General features: G+C 44.4%; 1 protein-coding gene across 1 annotated transcript in view; it reads left to right on the top strand.

Moving 5' to 3' along the window:
- Positions 1–19,604, top strand: part of LOC144807924 (uncharacterized) — a 65,005-nt gene that overhangs the window by 17,143 nt on the left and 28,258 nt on the right. Inside the window, exons 2-3 of the mRNA XM_078673521.1 lie at positions 2,546–2,602; positions 14,457–14,615. Of these exons, the coding sequence (XP_078529647.1) occupies positions 14,475–14,615 (141 nt within the window). The 5' untranslated portion in view covers positions 2,546–2,602; positions 14,457–14,474. The remainder of the gene's footprint in view (positions 1–2,545; positions 2,603–14,456; positions 14,616–19,604) is intronic.

Raw genomic sequence — 19,604 nt, 5'->3', positions numbered from 1 at the left:
CATGGACTGTGATTACACAGGTTAAAGCTCCCCCAAGAGGAGCAGACATTTCGCAAATTTTAAACAAGGAAGAGTTGCACTGGATCCTGAGAACAGACAGCATACGAAGGGGGCTCAACAGAGTTGAGGACTGGACCTCTTTGCTTTAAACAATTCTCTGTTCTAGCTCTACTGAATCATTATTCATGTAAATATGTCCTTTTAACAGAATGTATATTACGTTATGTCCTCAGATGTTCACTGAGCACTTCACTTCACCTGGGTTGTCTCACCTTCACTACTCTAAGATGGCCGCCATAGTCACTGAACCTCCGTGTCAAGTCGTTTTTTTACTATTACTAGCAGGTCTCTCTCTCTGACCATTAGCAGTTCTTGCTAATAATACAAATGATTGTACCGGTCCTACTGAGCCGTTACTTGAAAATATGTCCTGTACATAGAACATCTAATGCATTATGCTCTCAAATGAGTACTTTGCTTTACCATGGATGGCTGACATTCACCATTCAAAGATGGCCGCCTTAGTCCCCGCACTTCCGCATCTAGTCCTTCATTGACTATAACTACTAGGTTCCACCTTCGATCCGGCAGCGATCACCACCAGAACCCCCCCGTCCTGCTATCTAGCAGAACCGAGATGTAAGTTCCGCTCCCGACCACCCCGTACTCTATTTCAGGTTGGCCGTTAAACGCCCTAACTGATGCATATCTATTGCCTCCCTAGAACTCCCAATATGGACTAATTGACCGCCGGGAGAACGAGCACCGAGCCTCCACTATAAGTAAGTCCCGCGCGGTTATTCAGTCACCCTACTTTGTTAGTAATTCCCCCAGTTGACTCCCATATCTCTTTCCTTTAGCTCCCCGCATTATTCCTTTCACCGGCGATGATGTTGTGAGTATAACAATCTACGTTCATGGGCACTACTTACACTTTCCTCGAACGCGGACTTAAACTAACCGATAGTCTTTGGTTCTCTACAGATATATATCACTATTGACAGTCCAAGTACCGCCAACTTTGCATTCATGCATATATGAGGTAAAACCAAGGAATTACCCGCCGTTTATTGTTTCTAACATATCTCACTCCTCGGGGCCTGAAATACCGCCCGCCTTTAGTTTTAAACATAGTCTAGCACACTGCGCCGTAGGTTAAACACTTGCCCCTTCACTGCGCAAACGGTAACTCGCCACTTCCCCATGATGTATGGTTAGAAGCATGTGCCAAAACCCAATGCGTTGAAATATCACATGTTCCTCTCACTGCGCCGGTTTTTAATAAATACTGAAATACACTGGGAATCGTCACTCTATCACTGCTGGGTGCTCACAAGCATGTGCCAGAATTCACTGAGTCCATGTCCGACTAGTCCGAATAGTCGTTAATCTTCACTATCCCACCACAGCACTGAGAAATTTGCTGAAAGGTTTTATAAACTAAAAAAATGTACTTATGCCTAGTCAAGTTCTAATGAATATCCCTTTGTTTATGTTTTTTCTTCCATTTTTTCCTTTCTTTCTAAATGTTTATTTAACATTATGTAAATTGCCATAGGGGTAATGAAATTGTAAAAGACTCTCAAGACAAACATGACACACCAGTTTTTGTCCTGATGATGATGCATGTATTCCCTAATTGCATCGAAACGCCGTCGACTTTTATGCACCATATGTTGGTTTGAATTCACGTATTGTGTAAAACAATGGGTTGCTATGACTTAATTCCTGTCTGTAAAACTGAATAATAGTACAGACCGCTTTTGTGCGCCTTACATAATTGTTTTGTCACCTGTTTTGTCTTGTCCTCTGTGGGTCACAGGCTGTGCCCACTTTTGTATAAATTTTATATTTACAATCTTTACATGAAAAATTGAAAAATAAAATACCTGTCCGGCTGGACAGAAGTCATATATACTATCTAGTATATGTCTATCATTTGTGTGATCCTTAACTACTAGGGTCCTCTGTTCTGTACAATAGATTACTGCCCAAGGACCCTAGTGCTATTCCTTTTGGGTTTCCCTTGTTCTGTTAAAATAATATTCATTTAAAAGAGGCCGATTATCGCTGTCTCATGGGCTTTATGAGTTGCCATTGTTCTGTTTTAGAGCTTAGTCTATTGTGATGTATGCGGCTGCTTGGGGCTGCAATAAAAGACTTTGCATAATGTCAGCCTCCGTGTCTTTAATGAAATCCAGATTCTCTAAACATGTAAATATGAGAATCGCAATTCTCTGTCATGCTTTGCATAATTCCTTACTCCCCACAGGGGTATCAATCAGCAGTAGGGCTTCCAGTTTCCCTTTTCTCTGAATAGGTCTCAGCTTCCTTTTGAGGCTTGGGGAATCTATCCGGAGTGACCACTAAAATATCTAGGTAATGTGACACTATGCTGAGGAGTCGGTAGTAGATAGTCACCATTTCCATAACCAGTGATATTTGCTTGTTTTTAATAAATGATTGGAAAATAAGAAATGTCTCAGCAGGCATGGACTTATAATTGTTGATTACTGATAGAAGGCATGTTATCTTCTTCCCTCAGTACTTTATCTCCGGGGGCCTGTCCATCTCGGCGGAGAAAAAGGGAACCCGCTGTTTGGTGAGTAGAGTGTTTAAGCCTAAATTCTACCTGAGGCGGCCAACCCTTTCTGACATCTTATGTTGCTGTCTGTTCACTGCAGACCCCTTGACCAAGACTGCTCCCATGCATTGAATATATTCAGTTGAGTATTTATATATTTATGACTGACGTAATCCTGTTATTTAAGTTCAGTATGATTAATTCCTAATAGCTCAAGCTTCAATGCACTTGCATTGGTGTATGATGCTCTATAATAAATGAGGCATCAACTGTATCCACCGATTTAACCCGTGGAATTTGCACTGAGGAGCTAATACTGCACCAGGTTAAAACCGGAAAAAGGTATTTCAGTTATTCAGAATGTTGTATGACTGTATCAAGTAACGTGGACCCGTAGAATGAGGCCCCTACACACAAAACTCTCATATGACTGGCATGTACTTACTAATGCACCTGTAGAAACACTGCAAGCCAGAATGCTTGGAAGAAAAGTTTAAATAATTAATTTGCATCAGTAAACATTCTTTTTCGATGCCTATTAACAGGTAATGGGAAAAAGAAAAATATATTTTTGATGTCGTGACCCTTGTTCTTTATGTTATAAAATTTCACCTCACAATGCATGTATATAAAATATAATGGTATATAACATATAATGGTTCCAAGGGTTTCTTAAAAGTACTTTGCATGGCAATGATTTTTGCTTACATGAGGAAACATTCCCCCATGAATCAGAACTTTTAAAATATTGATGGTGGTTGGCTGGACCACCAACCGCTATTGTATCGGGCAGGTGACCGCCCAACAATGAGTCGGCGGTCCCACCTGCCCTAATATGATAAGGACTGCTGTGCTTGTTTCTACTGTGGCTTGTGCTGCGGCCAAGGAAAAGGGCCGCAGCACAAGCAGCAGTAGAAAAAGGCACGTTGTGCACATCCATGCACCGTGTGCCAGGCACCATCTGGCACACGGTGCATCAATGTGTGGGGGGCACTACATGTGCCTCCAGGGCCAGTTAACAGTGGCCTATGAGTGATGGGGTCCTTTTTGGGGCCCCCAAGATCCCTTTTCAGGCAGTTGGAAAGTGATATCCTAATCCCTACAGTGCTGCTTGCTCAGGCACTGTCTCCATTGAAGTGGTATGAATCCGAAAGTCGACCCAACAGGATTTTAAATCCTGTCAGAAGCAGCGGTTCTACCACCTGACCTCTGCGGTCTGTCCAACTGCATTGTGATGCAGCGGTCGTACTGATGCCCTGGATGGCGGGCCTCATCAGCCTGGCTAGCTTGAATCCCGTGGCACTGTGAGCCCAGGACACAGGTCTGGGCATACCCGGCGCACTTAGGGCAAGAAAGCAAAATACACATTGGCCCACCCCAGGGGCATTTGTAGGAAATGCAGCTGAGCCCCACATGCTCCGTTTGGTAAAAAAAGGTCAGGTCACCAATCTTCAAAATGTCATAACTCAGGCCCGCTGGTACAATTTGGACGATCTTGGGCTCATTTTGCTAATGGTGGCGAGCTCTAACCATCAGGGGAAGTTACAGCAGACCTCCTCACCTCTAAAGCGGTATAATCCACAGAGATCTGGTTCACCTGAATCCCTGTTCCAGCCTTCATCCTGGGCTTTATCTCTTGGAGCAGAAGTCCAGGGCTTTCCCCCAACTGGTCCTCAGACGGTGTAAGGGGACCAGCCTCAATGGGCCTTGGGGCAACCCACTGCTCCTGGGGTCAACAGGGCAGAGTCCTTAGTCCTTTTTGGGCTTCAGAGGTTCCTCCTTCCAGTTGTCCAAGGCCCCAGGCCCCAGGGTCCAGCAACAAAGCACAAAAAAACACCAAAAAAGACACTGTCTCCCCCTTGTGTTTTTAAAGGGGTGTTGTAGGTTCCAGAAGTGACATCAAAAAGGTATAGGAGGCCCCCTGAAGTACGGTCTGGGACCAGGGGAAATGACAAGAAATATTTGCAGTGTCCCAAAAGTAAAGGATGCCCGTGGGAGAAGTCCCTCCGGGTATTGGGTACCTACTGCACGAGTTCGATACTGGACGCAACCACCAAGTATCACAACAAATACTGTACCTATCAATGATCAAATTTAAACAACAGCATACAATAGTATCAATCATGTAAATGACAATATCAAAGAGATTAATAATTTTTGTGTGACATGAAAAAACAAAGCACTAATATTAGGCAGTAAACATGAGTTTATTACACATTTCCAAAAAAGGTTCAGACAATTTAAAATACATCATGTTATACAAAGGATTTCATAAAATATTAAAAATGTTCGTGAGACACCCCAGGCCAATCATAGGGTGCCACGTCACTTCTCCACCCCTGTCCCAACCCTCCTGCACAGTATGCTGGGACCGTTCAAAATTGCATCATCCAGGAGTCACTAGTTGCATCTTCTCTAGGGCCACAGATACACCTTTCTCTGACATCCCTGTAAAGGAGCTGGTGATTGGGTTTCATAGCGATAATCCAGAGAAGGTGAGGTTGTTGGTGTTTCCCATTGAGACGGGGATGCTTGGGTTTCCAATGGGTGTCCAGAAAAAAAGGGGGTTTGGCAGTGTATCCTGTTGAGAAGGAGGATGATGAGTGTGTTTACTACTGATATTCAAAGAAGCGGTGCCAGTTTTACCTGGAGGAGATGTGTATGCATATATTTCCTATTGCAGTATCTGAGACAAGGGGCTGCTTTTGTTTACACTATTAGCCGTCCAGTGGAGATACATTTGTTTTCATTTCCTAATGACACTTTAGAGGAGAAGGGGTTGCTTGTGCTTCCTGCAGAAGGTACTTATTTGCAATAGACTCTTCAGAGGATGACAGCCTCAATATTCTTGCTATTAACTCCCTATATAAAGGAGGTACTGCTTTTCTTTCCCATGGGCTCTTCATTGGATGCATGTGTCTTTTCTTACTGACTCTCTAGAGAAGATAGTTTTTTTGTCTTTTCTGTGGATTTTCTAAATGATAAGGGATTTCATGATCTTTCCTCGAATAGCCAAGGAACAAATATTACTATTCAGTAGCATCTGGTGAAGGGGAGCCCTGGCACTCAGAGGCTGACCATCTGTTGTAAAGACCCGAAGGTGCAGGTCAGACTACATTTTTTGGTCAATCATTGATCTGTCTACCTTTGACCTGAATATCCTTTGTTCTTATCTTTCGAAGAACCTGTGAAAGTGTCAAATCATCCAGATAAAGACCGTGACAAAACACCTAATATGACCTCAGTATGGGACACCTTCCCTGTTATCTATATTTCAAGGTCAGATCTGGAAAACAACATAAACAATGTAGTCTGAATTGACATACTTTTCCCATACTATCATATTGATGCATAAAGGTTATGTCCAGAATCTAATCAAAATTCCCCCAAAAGGACCCATGTGAGTTAAAGGCAAATGGCCAATACTAGAAGACGTGCATGAAGCGGCTACGGAAGCAGGGAGAATTTCACACTTGATTATCGCACAAGATTCTAAATGGGGACTGGCAGATGGCCCTACTGCTGCTGCATCCATTCCTGTGCTGAGAGATGATACAGAGCCAATTCTGAGAGCAGATAAGCTGAGCCCAGTGAGCTGAATCTCAAGAAACTCTAGATAGAAGTTAACCTACTCCATGCTCTCATTGTATAGCACAAATAAATAGTTTTTTGGGTGTAAGGTTGCCAAATGACATTCCAACCATTTTAGAAATGTTCATTCTATTCTTGTTGTTAGTGTCATGCATATATACTGTTCTGATTATATTCTGTGTGGTTATTATTCATGTGCTAAACAACAGGAGGAGACTATTGAAATAAAATACTTTTAAAATTTAAGTGTTTTTTCCCTTAGTGCAATACTTGTATGTGATATTCTAAAGAATGAAATAGGGTCTGAATCACCATTACATCTCTAACCCCTTTTCATGGGACTGCTAGTAATCCATGAAGTACATCCACCACATGGACAATATTTTGAGCGGCGCTTGTAGGGCTACAACAACCTGGACCTTCCTGCTCAAGACTTGGTGCTCTGGACCATGATCAGGCATCAATGGGTGGTAAAGTCTAACCTTGTAGAACTAAGTAGTGCCTTAGTTTATGCAACCAAATTTCTTGGCAACAAGCGAGTATTCATAGTAAAAGGGCCACAGAAGAAGAGGTAAATCAGGTAGTATTTGATGGGACTGTGCAAACCCTGAGTAGTGTCATAGGTACCCTTGGAGGTGGACAGCCTATAAACAGCCACATGTGCATCAATACAATGACAATCATTGTTTAGGACAAGTATTTATAGGCTCACAATTTATTTCTGGTCTGAATTGGTTATTTTCATGCAGACAAGCACCCATGTGCAAACTTTTTATTTCAGTAAAATCATGAAATCATACTGGGTTATTTTCATACCTCACTATTTCTTCTTTGTTTGTCTTTTATGGGATATAGGTGTTATGCGTACTGCATGAAACTTCAAGCACTGAAGTCATGGTGGCTTTACCTTTTCAAAGGATTGATGTGACACTGTGGTCTATGGCTGTCATATTCGATAAGGTGTTGTAGGAGCTAGCTAGTGTTCAAGGCCTTAGATCTGACAAAACTGGTAGTCACATACTTAGATACTCCCATAGAGCTAAATTTTCAATTAGAATGGCCCAAAAACTAAATTTGTTAGTGTAAAACACTGAGGGCCTGATTTAGGTCTCGGCGGACAGGTTACTCCGTCATACCAGAGATGGATATCCCAGCTGTCGAAATATAAATACTATAGTCTATAATGGGATTTATATTTTTGCAGGCAGGATATCCGTCACTGTTGGGATGGATTAACCTGTCCGTCGAGATCTAAATTAGGCACTAAATCACAAAACAAGATGCTATGTGACTTTCCAATGCAAATTCAGCTCCAGATGAAAAACATCCCATCACCCCCATTCCAAGCTAACCCTCAGAAGACTGGCATGGCATTGCTACACATTGTATCTCTCCCTCTCCTCTATAATGTATTAAACTGCAGATCATCATTCTCCTTTAAAAAAAAGATCTCAGTTTTAGGACCATTGCATTATGTACCATTCCAAATTTACACCTAGGGCAGATAATTGCCATCACTTATTACTTCCTAGCTCTCTCTCCAGAAACAAAATACCGCAACACGGTACATAACAATTCTACCTTCAGCTGAGAATCACTGCATCAACTGTCTATAACAAGGTGACCTTAAGTTGAGAGCCACTGCATCACCTCCCATTTCAATGCAGTTTCCATCTGAGACACAATTGGTCACTTACTATTCTAACTCTGTCTCCATCTGGGACACACTGCATCACTTACTCTTCTAACTCTGTCTCCATCTGGGACACACTGCATCACTTACTCTTCTAACTCTGTCTCCATCAGGGACACACTGCATCAGTTACTTTTCTCAATCTGTCTCCATCTGATACCCACTGCATCACTTACTAATCTAACTGTGTCTCCATATGGGATTCACTACATAATCTTACTATTCTAGCTGTTTCCATCTGAAATACAGTACATTACTTACTATTGTAACTCTGTCTCCATCTGGGACACGCTACATCACTTACTCTTCTAACTCTGACTCTATCTGAGACACGCTGCATAATTTACTAATCTAACTCTGTCTCCATGTCGGACAGACTCCATCAGTTACTTTTCTAACTCTGTCTCCATCTGACGCACACTGCATCACTTACTATTCTAACTCTGTCTGAATCTGGGACACACAACATCACTTACTATAATTGTCGGCTAGTGCTGTCATAGAGTGGGAGGCGGCTTGGGGACGGACAACAAATTACAAAATAAAAAATAAATAAATAAAAATAACTTACCTGCAGCTGGCTGCCTCTCGCTCTTCTGCTCCTCCCCGCTGCAGGCACAGGCTCCAAGACTCCACTGCAGCCAATCCTGATGCTGGTCTTATGCCGCTGGTAGCATGAGAGCAGATCACACCGATGTTTTTGCAATTGCACCTTCATGCTTTGTCGTGGTCAGTCTTGATAGTGTACTTAGCTTCTCATGTTTGATTCACACATACCAATGAGGTCAATTTCTGCACATTGTTGATTACTTGAAGTTTGATGATCATCCTGTAAGAATTGCGTTTTGGTTTACACTTTCAGAGGTTTCCCCTGACCAAGGGCACTCATGCTGCCCAAAATGCATCGGGGATCGATGTGAAGATGAATTATATTCATCATGGATTGTTTACTCTAAAGAGACATTGATGATAAAATGTACATGCAAAGACTGTTATGAGAGAAACATGAAAATATAATGATTTTGATGTGAATAAAACATCCAATTTACAACATATCAAATTTTAGGATTTACAACATGATTTAATGGTTACCCAAGTCTTGGATCTCGAGCTGTGCACAGCATGAGAGCAGCATCAGGATTGGCCTGAGAGTTCTGAATTTGTGCTCCCTGTGAGACTTGGAGCTTGTGCCTGCTGTCTCCAACCCGGAAATGCAGCTCAGGTTGGAGACAGCTTCTATGAGCATGAATGTTTGGGCGATCTGAGGCGGGCGGCAAAACCATCATGCGCACTGATAACAGTGCACTTGCCACCCCTTCTGCAGTCTGTCATTCCCATGGTCCAGCCCCCAATTCAATAATGAAACGTGTTTATTATCGTTTTATTTTTCCTTACCTGCTATTTTGAGGCAGCTGGCTGGGGGGTGATGCTCCTCCGCCATAGCCGCAGCTGATTACTATTCTTTCACCATCTGAGACACACTGCATCATTTACTCTTTAAAATCTGTCTCCATCTTAGACACGCTGCATCACCTGCTATTCTAACTCTTGTCTTCATCTGAGATCCATTTCTTCACTTACTATTTAAACTCAATCTCAATCTAAGATACATTGCATAGTCTCTAAATCCTACCCTGCCTCCATCTGAAATGCACTGCATCACCTGCCATTGCAACACTTTCCCCATTTGAGATACACTACTGGCACTACTTGTTCTGCCTACCTAGCAGAAGACACTCAGTGGCTGCCTTTCTGTTGCCACTCTCCTAAATAACCAAAACCTTCTGCAACATTCGGCACTCCAACAAAACCTCTGCAAAGCATCCCATTACAATCACACCTTCAGATGAGGGGCAGTGTAGTCAAGCCCAGCCAAAAGTATCCCATTGTAACCACACCTTGCAAAACTTCCTCCCACTGCTCTCTATTCCATACAGGAAGACGCTGGTCCAGGCATTGATAATGTTCAGATTGGACTTTGTTAATTCCTTGTATCTTGGCCTCCCTGAATATCTACTGAGCTGACTACAAGTGATCCAGAACTCAGCAGCCAGAGCTTTTTTCCTGACAGGTTCTAGAACCCACACCACCCAGCTTCTGCCTTCTTTTCATTGGCTTCCGGTACGGAAAATAATTAAGTTTAAAGGCTTGGTTCTGGTTTGTAAAGCCTTCCATAAGATTGGAGCCCCTTATCTTAGGGAAAGATTTCAGCCTTATCTCCCTCAGGGCACCCTGAGATCTTCATCTCAACTCTTGATCATTACTCCTAGGGTGCTATGGGCCCGGATAGGGGGTTGATATTTTCATGCAGCTGCCTCACGGTTGTGGAACAGCCTTCCTTTTGCGATCAGACAGAGTCCTGACCTTCTTTCCTTTAGGAAAAGTCTTTAAACGTGGGTCTTTCAGTTGTGAGTCATTGGCAGTGGTTTGGTTTTGCTTTATGTTACGTGACGTTTAGATGTTTTTAGCGCTGGGACACTCCAGGGAGTAGCTGTGCGCTCTATAAATATACGCTAACATAACATAACATAACACCTTTGGTTGATGGACACTGTGGCCTTTCCTAAGCCAAAAAAACCCCATTGCAATCACATCTTCATCTTTAATAGACTGTAGTCTACCTCCAACCAAAGCATTGCATTGCAATCACACCTTCAGTTGAGGGAGACTGTAGTCTACCCCCAGTCCAAAGCATGGCAGTGTAGTCACACCTTCAGTTGAGGGACTCTGTAATCTCACTGCCACCCAACGCATCCCATTGCAAGCACACCTTCAGATGAGGGACACTGTAACCTTTCTCAGGCAAAAGAACCCTGTTGCATTCACACCTTCAGTTGAGGGAGACTGGTCTTCCTACAACCCAATGCACTTCACTGCAATCACACCTTCAGTTGAGGTCCACTTTAGTCAAGTCCAGCCCAAATCATGGCACTGCAATCACACTTTCAGTTCCGGGACACTTTGGTCCAACACACCCAAGGCATCCCATTGCAATCACACCTTCAGGTGAAGGACGCTGTGGTCTACCTGCAGCCCAAAGAAACCCACTGCAATCACACCCCCTGTTGAGGGCCACTGTAGTCTACCCGCAGCCCAAAGCAACGCATTGCAATCACACCTTCAGGTGAAGGACACTGTAGTCCACCACCTGTCCAACGCAACGCATTGCAATCACACCTTCGGTTGAGATGCACTATAGTCCTCCTCCTGTCCAAAGCAACGCATTGCAATCACACCTTCGGTTGAGCTGCACTATAGTCCACCTCCTGTCCAAAGCAACCCATTGCAATCACACCTTCGGTTGAGCTGCACTATAGTCCACCTCCTGTCCAAAGCAACGCATTGCAATCACACCTTCGGTTGAGCTGCACTATAGTCCACCTCCTGTCCAAAGCAACCCATTGCAATCACACCTTCGGTTGAGCTGCACTATAGTCCACCTCCTGTCCTAAGCAACGCATTGCAATCACACCTTCGGTTGAGCTGCACTATAGTCCACCTCCTGTCCAAAGCAACCCATTGCAATCACACCTTCGGTTGAGCTGCACTATTGTCCACCTCCTGTCCAAAGCAACCAATTGCAATCACACCTTCGGTTGAGCTGCACTATTGTCCACCTCCTGTCCAAAGCAACCCATTGCAATCACACCTTCGGTTGAGCTGCACTATAGTCCACCTCGTGTTCAAAGCAACCCATTGCAATCACACCTTCGGTTGAGCTGCACTATAGTCCACCTCCTGTCCAAAGCAACCCATTGCAATCACACCTTTGGTTGAGCTGCACTATAGTCCACCTCCAGCCCAAACCAAACCATTGCAATCACACCTTCGGTTGAGCTGCACTATAGTCCACCTCCTGTCCAAAGCAACGCATTGCAATCACACCTTTGGTTGAGCTGCACTATAGTCCACCTCCTGTCCAAAGCAACCCATTGCAATCACACCTTCGGTTGAGCTGCACTATTGTCCACCCCCTGTCCAAAGCAACCCATTGCAATCACACCTTTGGTTGAGCTGCACTATAGTCCACCTCGTGTTCAAAGCAACCCATTGCAATCACACCTTCGGTTGAGCTGCACTATAGTCCACCTCCTGTCCAAAGCAACTCATTGCAATCACACCTTTGGTTGAGCTGCACTATAGTCCACCTCCAGCCCAAACCAAACCATTGCAATCACACCTTCGGTTGAGCTGCACTATTATTTATTATTTATTTATTTAGAAGTTTTCTATAGCGCTAACAAGACCCGAAGGTAGCAGAGCGCTTTACAGTAGAGGGAATGAAAAAGAGAACAACATGACACAAACCCAATAAAAACAATCAGCGAATGACAATTTGGAATGAGGAAAAGTTCGGACAGCAGGACTTCTAGGTACAGGATTCAACGTTACCGCATGGATTCTGGGACGTTTGTTGATCCAAGTTACCCACAACCAAGGGAGCGGATAAGGCACAAGGATTTGAGTTGGCTCTTGAATTCTGCATAGGACGGTATAGTTCTGATGTGCGGGGGGATGGCGTTCCATATTTTGGGGGCATTTCCTGGGAAAGAGCAGTCCGCAGTTCTCTTCTTTCTGGTTTTTGGTAGGATGAGCAGCAGGGAGTTAGAGCTTCTCAAATTTCTGGCTTGGCCTGCTTTTTTGAGTTTGTTTGCCAGGTATTCCGGTTTGCCGGTGTGGAGGGCCTTGTGGGTTAGGCAGGCCGTTACGAAGGTACTCCGCATTTCCGCAGGGAGCCATTCGAGTTCTTTGAGTGCCAGGGAGATGTGGTCAGATTTTTTGCAGTCTGTGATCATTCTCCCTGCCGCGTGAAGTGTTGTTTTTAGTGGGGCCAGGTGCAATTTGGGGATGCCTGTTAGGATTGAGTTCCCATAATCCAGTCTTGATAGAACTAGAGATTGCGTGGCTAGTTTGAGGTCCTTGTTAGAAATGTAAGGTTTAATTTTGTTCAGAAGTCTGAGGTTGAAAAATGCGCTTTTCGCCGAATTCTTAATGTGGTTTGTCAGGGTTAGTTTAGGGTCTAGGGTGAAGCCCAGGGATTTAACGGAGTCGGCTAGCGTGAGGTTACCTTTGAGAGCATCGATCGACTTTAGCCACTCGGTGATTTGAGGGTTATCTTCTTTGTTTGAGATGAGGAGTGTTTCTGTCTTGTCGGGGTTGAGTTTCAGGTGATTCTTTGTCAGACAGTCTTGAACTTCATTTAGGACATCGTTGAGTCTGTGGATGTCTTTAAGAGAGGAGGTTTCCAGGTAAATCTGCGTGTCATCCGCGTAGAGGTGGAAGTGGATGTTGGCGTTCCTGAGTAACTTGGCGAGCGGTTCCATGTAGATGTTAAAGAGCTGAGGAGAGAGCACTGATCCTTGAGGGACACCCTCGTTGACTTGCTGGGTATCGGAGGTGAAGTTCTTAATTTTTATTAATTGCGAATGGTTATGTAAAAAGGAGGAAAACCCCTTGAGAACTACCTCGCCAAGGCCGGCTCTTTCTTGAAGAGTCATGATGAGGAGCTTGTGGTCCACCGTGTCGAACGCTGCGGAGAGATCAAGGAGTATGAGGAGGCAGCACTTGTCAGCGTCAAGAGATCCATGAATGTCGTCTATGATGTTCAGCATCGCGGTTTCTGTGCTGCGGCCTTGTCTGAAGCCGGATTGGAGGGGGTCCAGGAGATTGATGTTGTCCAGATGTTGCGTCAGTTGCAGGAGTACACAGCGTTCAAGTGTTTTCGAGAGCAAAGGGAGGTTGGATATCGGTCTGAAATTGTTCAAGTCAGTTGAGTCGAGACCGGGTTTTTTCAGCAGAGGAGTGACTTGCCCCATTTTTAGACAATCGGGGACCACTCCGCTTTGTAAGGATATACACTATAGTTCACCTCCTGTCCAAAGCAACCCATTGCAATCACACCTTCGGTTGAGCTGCACTATAGTCCACCTCCTGTCCAAAGCAACCCATTGCAATCACACCTTTGGTTGAGCTGCACTATAGTCCACCTCCAGCCCAAACCAAACCATTGCAATCACACCTTTTGTTGAGCTGCACTATTGTCCACCTCCTGTCCAAAGCAACCCATTGCAATCACACCTTCGGTTGAGCTGCACTATAGTCCACCTCCTGTCCAAAGCAACCCATTGCAATCACACCTTCGGTTGAGCTGCACTATAGTCCACCTCCTGTCCAAAGCAACCCATTGCAATCACACCTTCGGTTGAGCTGCACTATAGTCCACCTCCAGCCCAAACCAAACCATTGCAATCACACCTTCGGTTGAGCTGCACTATAGTCCACCTCCTGTCCAAAGCAACGCATTGCAATCACACCTTGAGTTGAAAAACATTGTAGTGTACCCACAGCCCAAAGCACCCAATTGCAATCCCCCCTAATCTTGAAGCACCACATCATCTCCTTTCCAACTCTGGGCTCAGAGTGTGGACATGGCTTTCGATACCAGCTCTTCCTCTGTGTCAAGAGATAAGCTATGACATCCCCTGCACCACAAGTCAAACCTTGTTTGATGTCACCTGCAGATCTTTCTCAGATCTTATACTTACTCAATCAAACACTCTTCCAACTCTACATCTTTTTTCTCCCCAGGTGGTCGGCAGCCTGGTGATGAATATCTTCAGCTCCATCGCTGCAGGAAGCAGCATCATTTTCTGCTGTGTGGATCTTTCATATGAATATGATTATTATCGTGGCTGTGATAGTGATTATGGCAGTGACGAGTGCTGGCATTACAGGGATGCTTTATATGTAAGTACACAGGACCTTGAGAGTAAGTGAGATTGGCAACTATCCTGTGAGACCAGGAAGAGAGAAGGTATACACAAAAGATTGTCAGGCCTCGCTTTAGAGACATTCCCTTAGCTCTGATAAGGGCTATTGATTGGAGATGCCAGGTTTGTTAAATTGAAGGGTGTACAAACCTCCTCATCCAAATCAAGAATTTATTTAACAGATAAAGAAACTTTGTTATCTGCTATACATCTAACAGAGTAATGCAATATATTAGTACATTATTATGCCACAATATTAATCACCTAGATTTTTCGGACGTTTCAATTTAACAGGTAACTAGTACAAGTAACAAGTAACTGTTTAACACATACAACAACACACACCAATGGTAATACTGGTGTAAAAATCAAGGCATTACTTAAGAGAATGTTGTTTTTTTGTTACTCGTTTAACCAGGGTGTGACAGGGTGCATTACAAATAGTATTGTATAGAAATGAATTACACGTTGAGGCTGAAATCTCAAACAAGAAATATAACCAGTTAGACAACTTACAAAAGAACATAGAGATTGATTTATATTGCATACAGAAGCTATCAAACAATGAAATATAGACAGTGACTTAATGTACACATATACAATATTCAGAGGGCATCCTAGGTGACGTACCTGTGACAGTACAGGGTGATGCTGCTGCTTTGGTGTGCACCATGTTGGGCTGGGGCGGGTTCACTTTTGCACTTACTCGGTGCAGCAGTTGCAGTGCAGCTTTAGGACTTGTGGATAAGTCTTGTGCAGGCCACAAGGAAGTGGTGTACCTGCCTTGATGTATTTCTGCTCACAACAACACACATGCCAGTACTAATACTTAGTCACTCATCACTAAATACAATCATACGTGACACTCACTGTTATATTATTGGCCTGGCCCTACTGATTAAGGGCCAAAACCCTCTCTAGTTGATTATTGATGTATTTCTGCAGCACATGAACTCTGCCTTACCTTTCGGCCTGCCCTGCTAGTTACTCCTCAACCTCACTTTTGTCTTTGTGCCTTTGAGTTGAGTAACACTCAACATCTTTTACCTGCAGAGGCTTAGCAAGTGTGCCGTGGGCAACCTATGAAAAGTAAAAGACAGTCATAGCTAGGTTGATGTGGATTGCTCACATCCCTTGGCGCTGGTGCCACTGAACCTACTGCACCTTTGACAGACTCATTTGAGTGCATTGTCAATAGCTTCAAGATACTTTATTAGGGGTGAACTTTATGCTTTATTTTTTTTGTTTACATATTTTTCTTGCTTTTTTGATGTGTGAATGCCATAGTACACAATACATTAACAATACCAGCTGGCAATGGTATATTCTGGGATTGTGATTATAGCAACATCAGGACAAACTTTGTTGGCAGTAATGTATTGTGCAGGCTGCTAGCATAAAGCACATTCATGTACAGACGACGTAAAAGTATTTATAAAACTACTGAGGTAGATGCATCAATACAAATGAGAGTTGCTGTCAAGAAATTGAGTGAGGTGTGCACAGGAAACAGTATGCAATATCAGATATAAACAATCAAGTGTTCAAACAAATACAACTGGAATATTAAAAAGTAGTAATGTCAACTACCATGTTAGCCCAAACATCACATCCCATGCCCACACAAACTGGTACAGTGCATCTTGGTGCTGAATCAAGTTCATGCATCTGTCGCTGAGACCCCTTCCAGTTCAGGTGATGATAGTTGGGGGTGCACAGCATCTGAATCTGGCATGTCGGGGGGGGGGGGAGTTTGCCATAATCGGAGTGGTATTCCACATTCACCCCATCTCTCCACCACAGGTGAGCTGGTCATCTGGTGATATGAAAGCATCAGGTATACAAGTCAGTCACAACAGCATTCCAGTTGCTGGTGTGTATGGGGTGTGTGCGAAGTCCTAGGCTGTCCTCCCTGTGCAAAGCATTGCTCACAGCCTGTTGTGCCCAATGTGTGAACGACTGCTTCCAGGCTGTGAGGTGAGGAGTGTCGGGTGATTTCCATCTGCAAGTGATCAGTCGTTTGGCTAACAATAGACCCAAGTCAAGACAGTGTGTGGGCCACTTTTTTGACTGGATGTTGGCCTATCTTATGGTCTGCTAGGCTGATTTTTAGTTATGAGTTCCCTGATATTAAAACAAACATTGCCTGCAGCAAGTTCAAATCCATGCAATCCTCCATACCTTGTGAAACACTTACACAATGTGGATTTAGACGTTCAAAACTGTCTCGGTTAACAAGCATCGGCCACTCTCTTAGCTAGTTAATTCACTAGTGGGGGGCACTTTTATTTTGGTGCCTGGACCTATTTTCTTTCACAATTGGACCCTGGGGAGGGGTGAATGTTTGCCTCCATTTTTCATCTGTCTTTGACTTCTAGTGCTCCGCGAGTTTCCCCTTCGCCTTCTCTTGGGATTGGCCCTGCTCCCCTCTCGTACCTCCTCACTCTGGATGGTTCTTGTGCGGGTTGGCTGGGTTCATTGTTACAGCTCAGCAAGCTCAGAGAGTTTTATATAGTTTTATATAGCGCAAACTTGACCCAAATCGGGTATCAGAGCGCTTTACGCTAAGTTGCATTACATGAGGACACATTCATTTTTGTCAGGCACGGGGGGATTAGGTAATTTGACCAGAATCACAGGATGTTCAGCGTCATAGCCGAGACTCGAACCCAGTACCCCGGATTCGAGGTCGACCGCTTGGCATTCATCGACTCAGGATATGGGACTGCTAATACAGGGGTCACTCATGGCACTTCATTAAGCCTGAGGTAGTAAAACAAAATATTACTTTCTCCATATAATGTTTTATGATATTTAGAACTGACAGTGTGATGATGCATAGTACTTTCAGATGTTCAATAGCCGCCAATCCGTGAGAGGTGGAAGAATACACTAGAATGGCAATAGGTGAGACTATTAATCCTCTGGGCAGAGGGAGCCAAAGCCCCATTCTAAGTATTTTTTAAAGTTTGGGTAAAATCATATCTGAAAATTAGTTGTCTTCATCAAATGCACATGGGAGGTAAAGACCTGAGGACCTCATTTTAAAATGATTTGGGCAAGGACAGTGCCGCAAGTCTTTTTGCGGCACTGCCCAATGACAAATCGAACGGGCAGGAATGCACTGTATTTGCAAAATATGGTGCATTCCTGTGCTCTCAGTCAGTGCTGGCACACAATTTGGTGCCTAGTGCCAACGCAGGAATCCTTGCACCATGGTGCAAGGGTGTCTGCATTGTTAGCAGGATTGTTTTTGTGCAGGAAGGAATACCTTCCTGCACAAAAAACAATCCATTTAAAAAGGAAAAAAATGAGAAATACAAATATTTCTTCTCGTTACGCCTGCCCTGGGGAAGCATACAGTTTTGATGCATTCCGAGGTTTACAGATCCTTGTACATCTAGGAATGTGTCAAAATACATGGGTGTTGCATGGGAACACCTACCACAGTGCCTCCCCGGGGCAGTGTAAGGCAACACAGCGACTTCGCTGCATTGCCTTACACCATATCTACGATGCAATGAATAGCCACGCAAAGTGGGTTAGCGTGCCCTCATAGATATGGGTCTGCACTCTACGCCGCTGGAGCGTCATAAAAAGTGATGCTTGTTTCCAGTCTAGGGTTTGCAGTTCGGGCTGGACTGTTCCCATGAGCAGCAGCAGCCGGTATGACTTGCGGGTTTGGAGGTGGGTGGGGGAGACCAAGGTGGGTAAGAATGCAGGTGGAGAGGGTCTCACCGGGGGTCATGATTGTGGGAGGGAGGGAATACAAATCCCAAAATAATCACTTTACTTTGCGGCTCTCCTGCTTTTGATTTCAGGAACAGGAAGCAGGCAGCCAGGCTCCGTCCCCTATGCCAATCATAACACTGAAATTGTAGCATTGTGATTGGTATGAGCGCGTGGCACAGCGCTCAGCTAGGGGTTGTAGGGGTGGCCCTGTTCTTCATGCAGGCTATAATGCAGCCTGCCTGGAGAAGTGGGTAAGTGCGCACGACTGGCCGACCAAACTGTCACTGCGCAGTTTTAGGAGTGGGCAAACCACTCCTCCACTGCCATGCTCGCAGAGCAGCCCCGCCCACCCACAAAGCAGCCAAACATAAAATTATAATAACTGGAAATTATTATAATTTTCAGTTTTTGCTTCTGCACGGCTTGAAAGAAGTGGGGAGTCGCTCCTCCACATAGCGGAGGAGCCACCCTTGCCCATGAGGAGCTGGGTTAAGACTGATTTACATATGGTTGGGTCCAAACTGGAGTGGCATGATGAGCAAAAAACTATGGATTAAACCCAGATCTTTGTGACTGGGGGTGAATTTTTGCATTATTCAGCATTCCGTCCATAATTTATTCTATTTGTTGCTTTTGTTACCCAAAGTGGGAAGGGTATGCCCAGATGTGGGTTCCGTGCTTCTGCGTCACTGGATTCAAGCCAGCCTTGCTGATGAGGAGTGATACCCTGAAACTAGTCCCAGGATGCTTGTTTCCAATCCAGGGAGGACCTGGTTTGGCAGTTTGGGCTGGACTGTTACCTTGAGGAGCAAGGTCAAGACTGATGTATATATGGCTAGGTGAGTGAGTGAGTGAGTAAGTGATGGTATTTCTAAAGCGCACTAATGCCGATGCGTCTTGGCGCTGTGCAGGGTAACTGAGATTGCGCTGGCCACTGTCCTATCGAGTAAAAAGGCAAGTCTTAACCTCCTTCCTGAACCTCCTGTGGTCGGCAATATAGCTGCTGAGGTAATGAATTCCAAACCCTCGAGGCTAGATGGGAGAAGCCCTACCCGCCCCATCGTTGTTTATTGATCTTAGAGGTCCAAACTGGGGTGGCGTGGTGAGCAAAAAAACAGTGGATTAAACCCAGAAATTTGTGACTAGGGGTAAATGTTGACATTGAGATCCCTTATCAGTATCTCTAAAAGCATATTTCCAGGATGGACTGGAGTCTGTTGTAAAAATGTTCTTT

This window comes from Lissotriton helveticus, chromosome 1_2 (genome assembly GCF_964261635.1).
Source record: "Lissotriton helveticus chromosome 1_2, aLisHel1.1, whole genome shotgun sequence".
NCBI classification, from domain to species: domain Eukaryota; kingdom Metazoa; phylum Chordata; class Amphibia; order Caudata; family Salamandridae; genus Lissotriton; species Lissotriton helveticus.
This window is presented reverse-complemented; position numbering and strand designations above follow the sequence as displayed.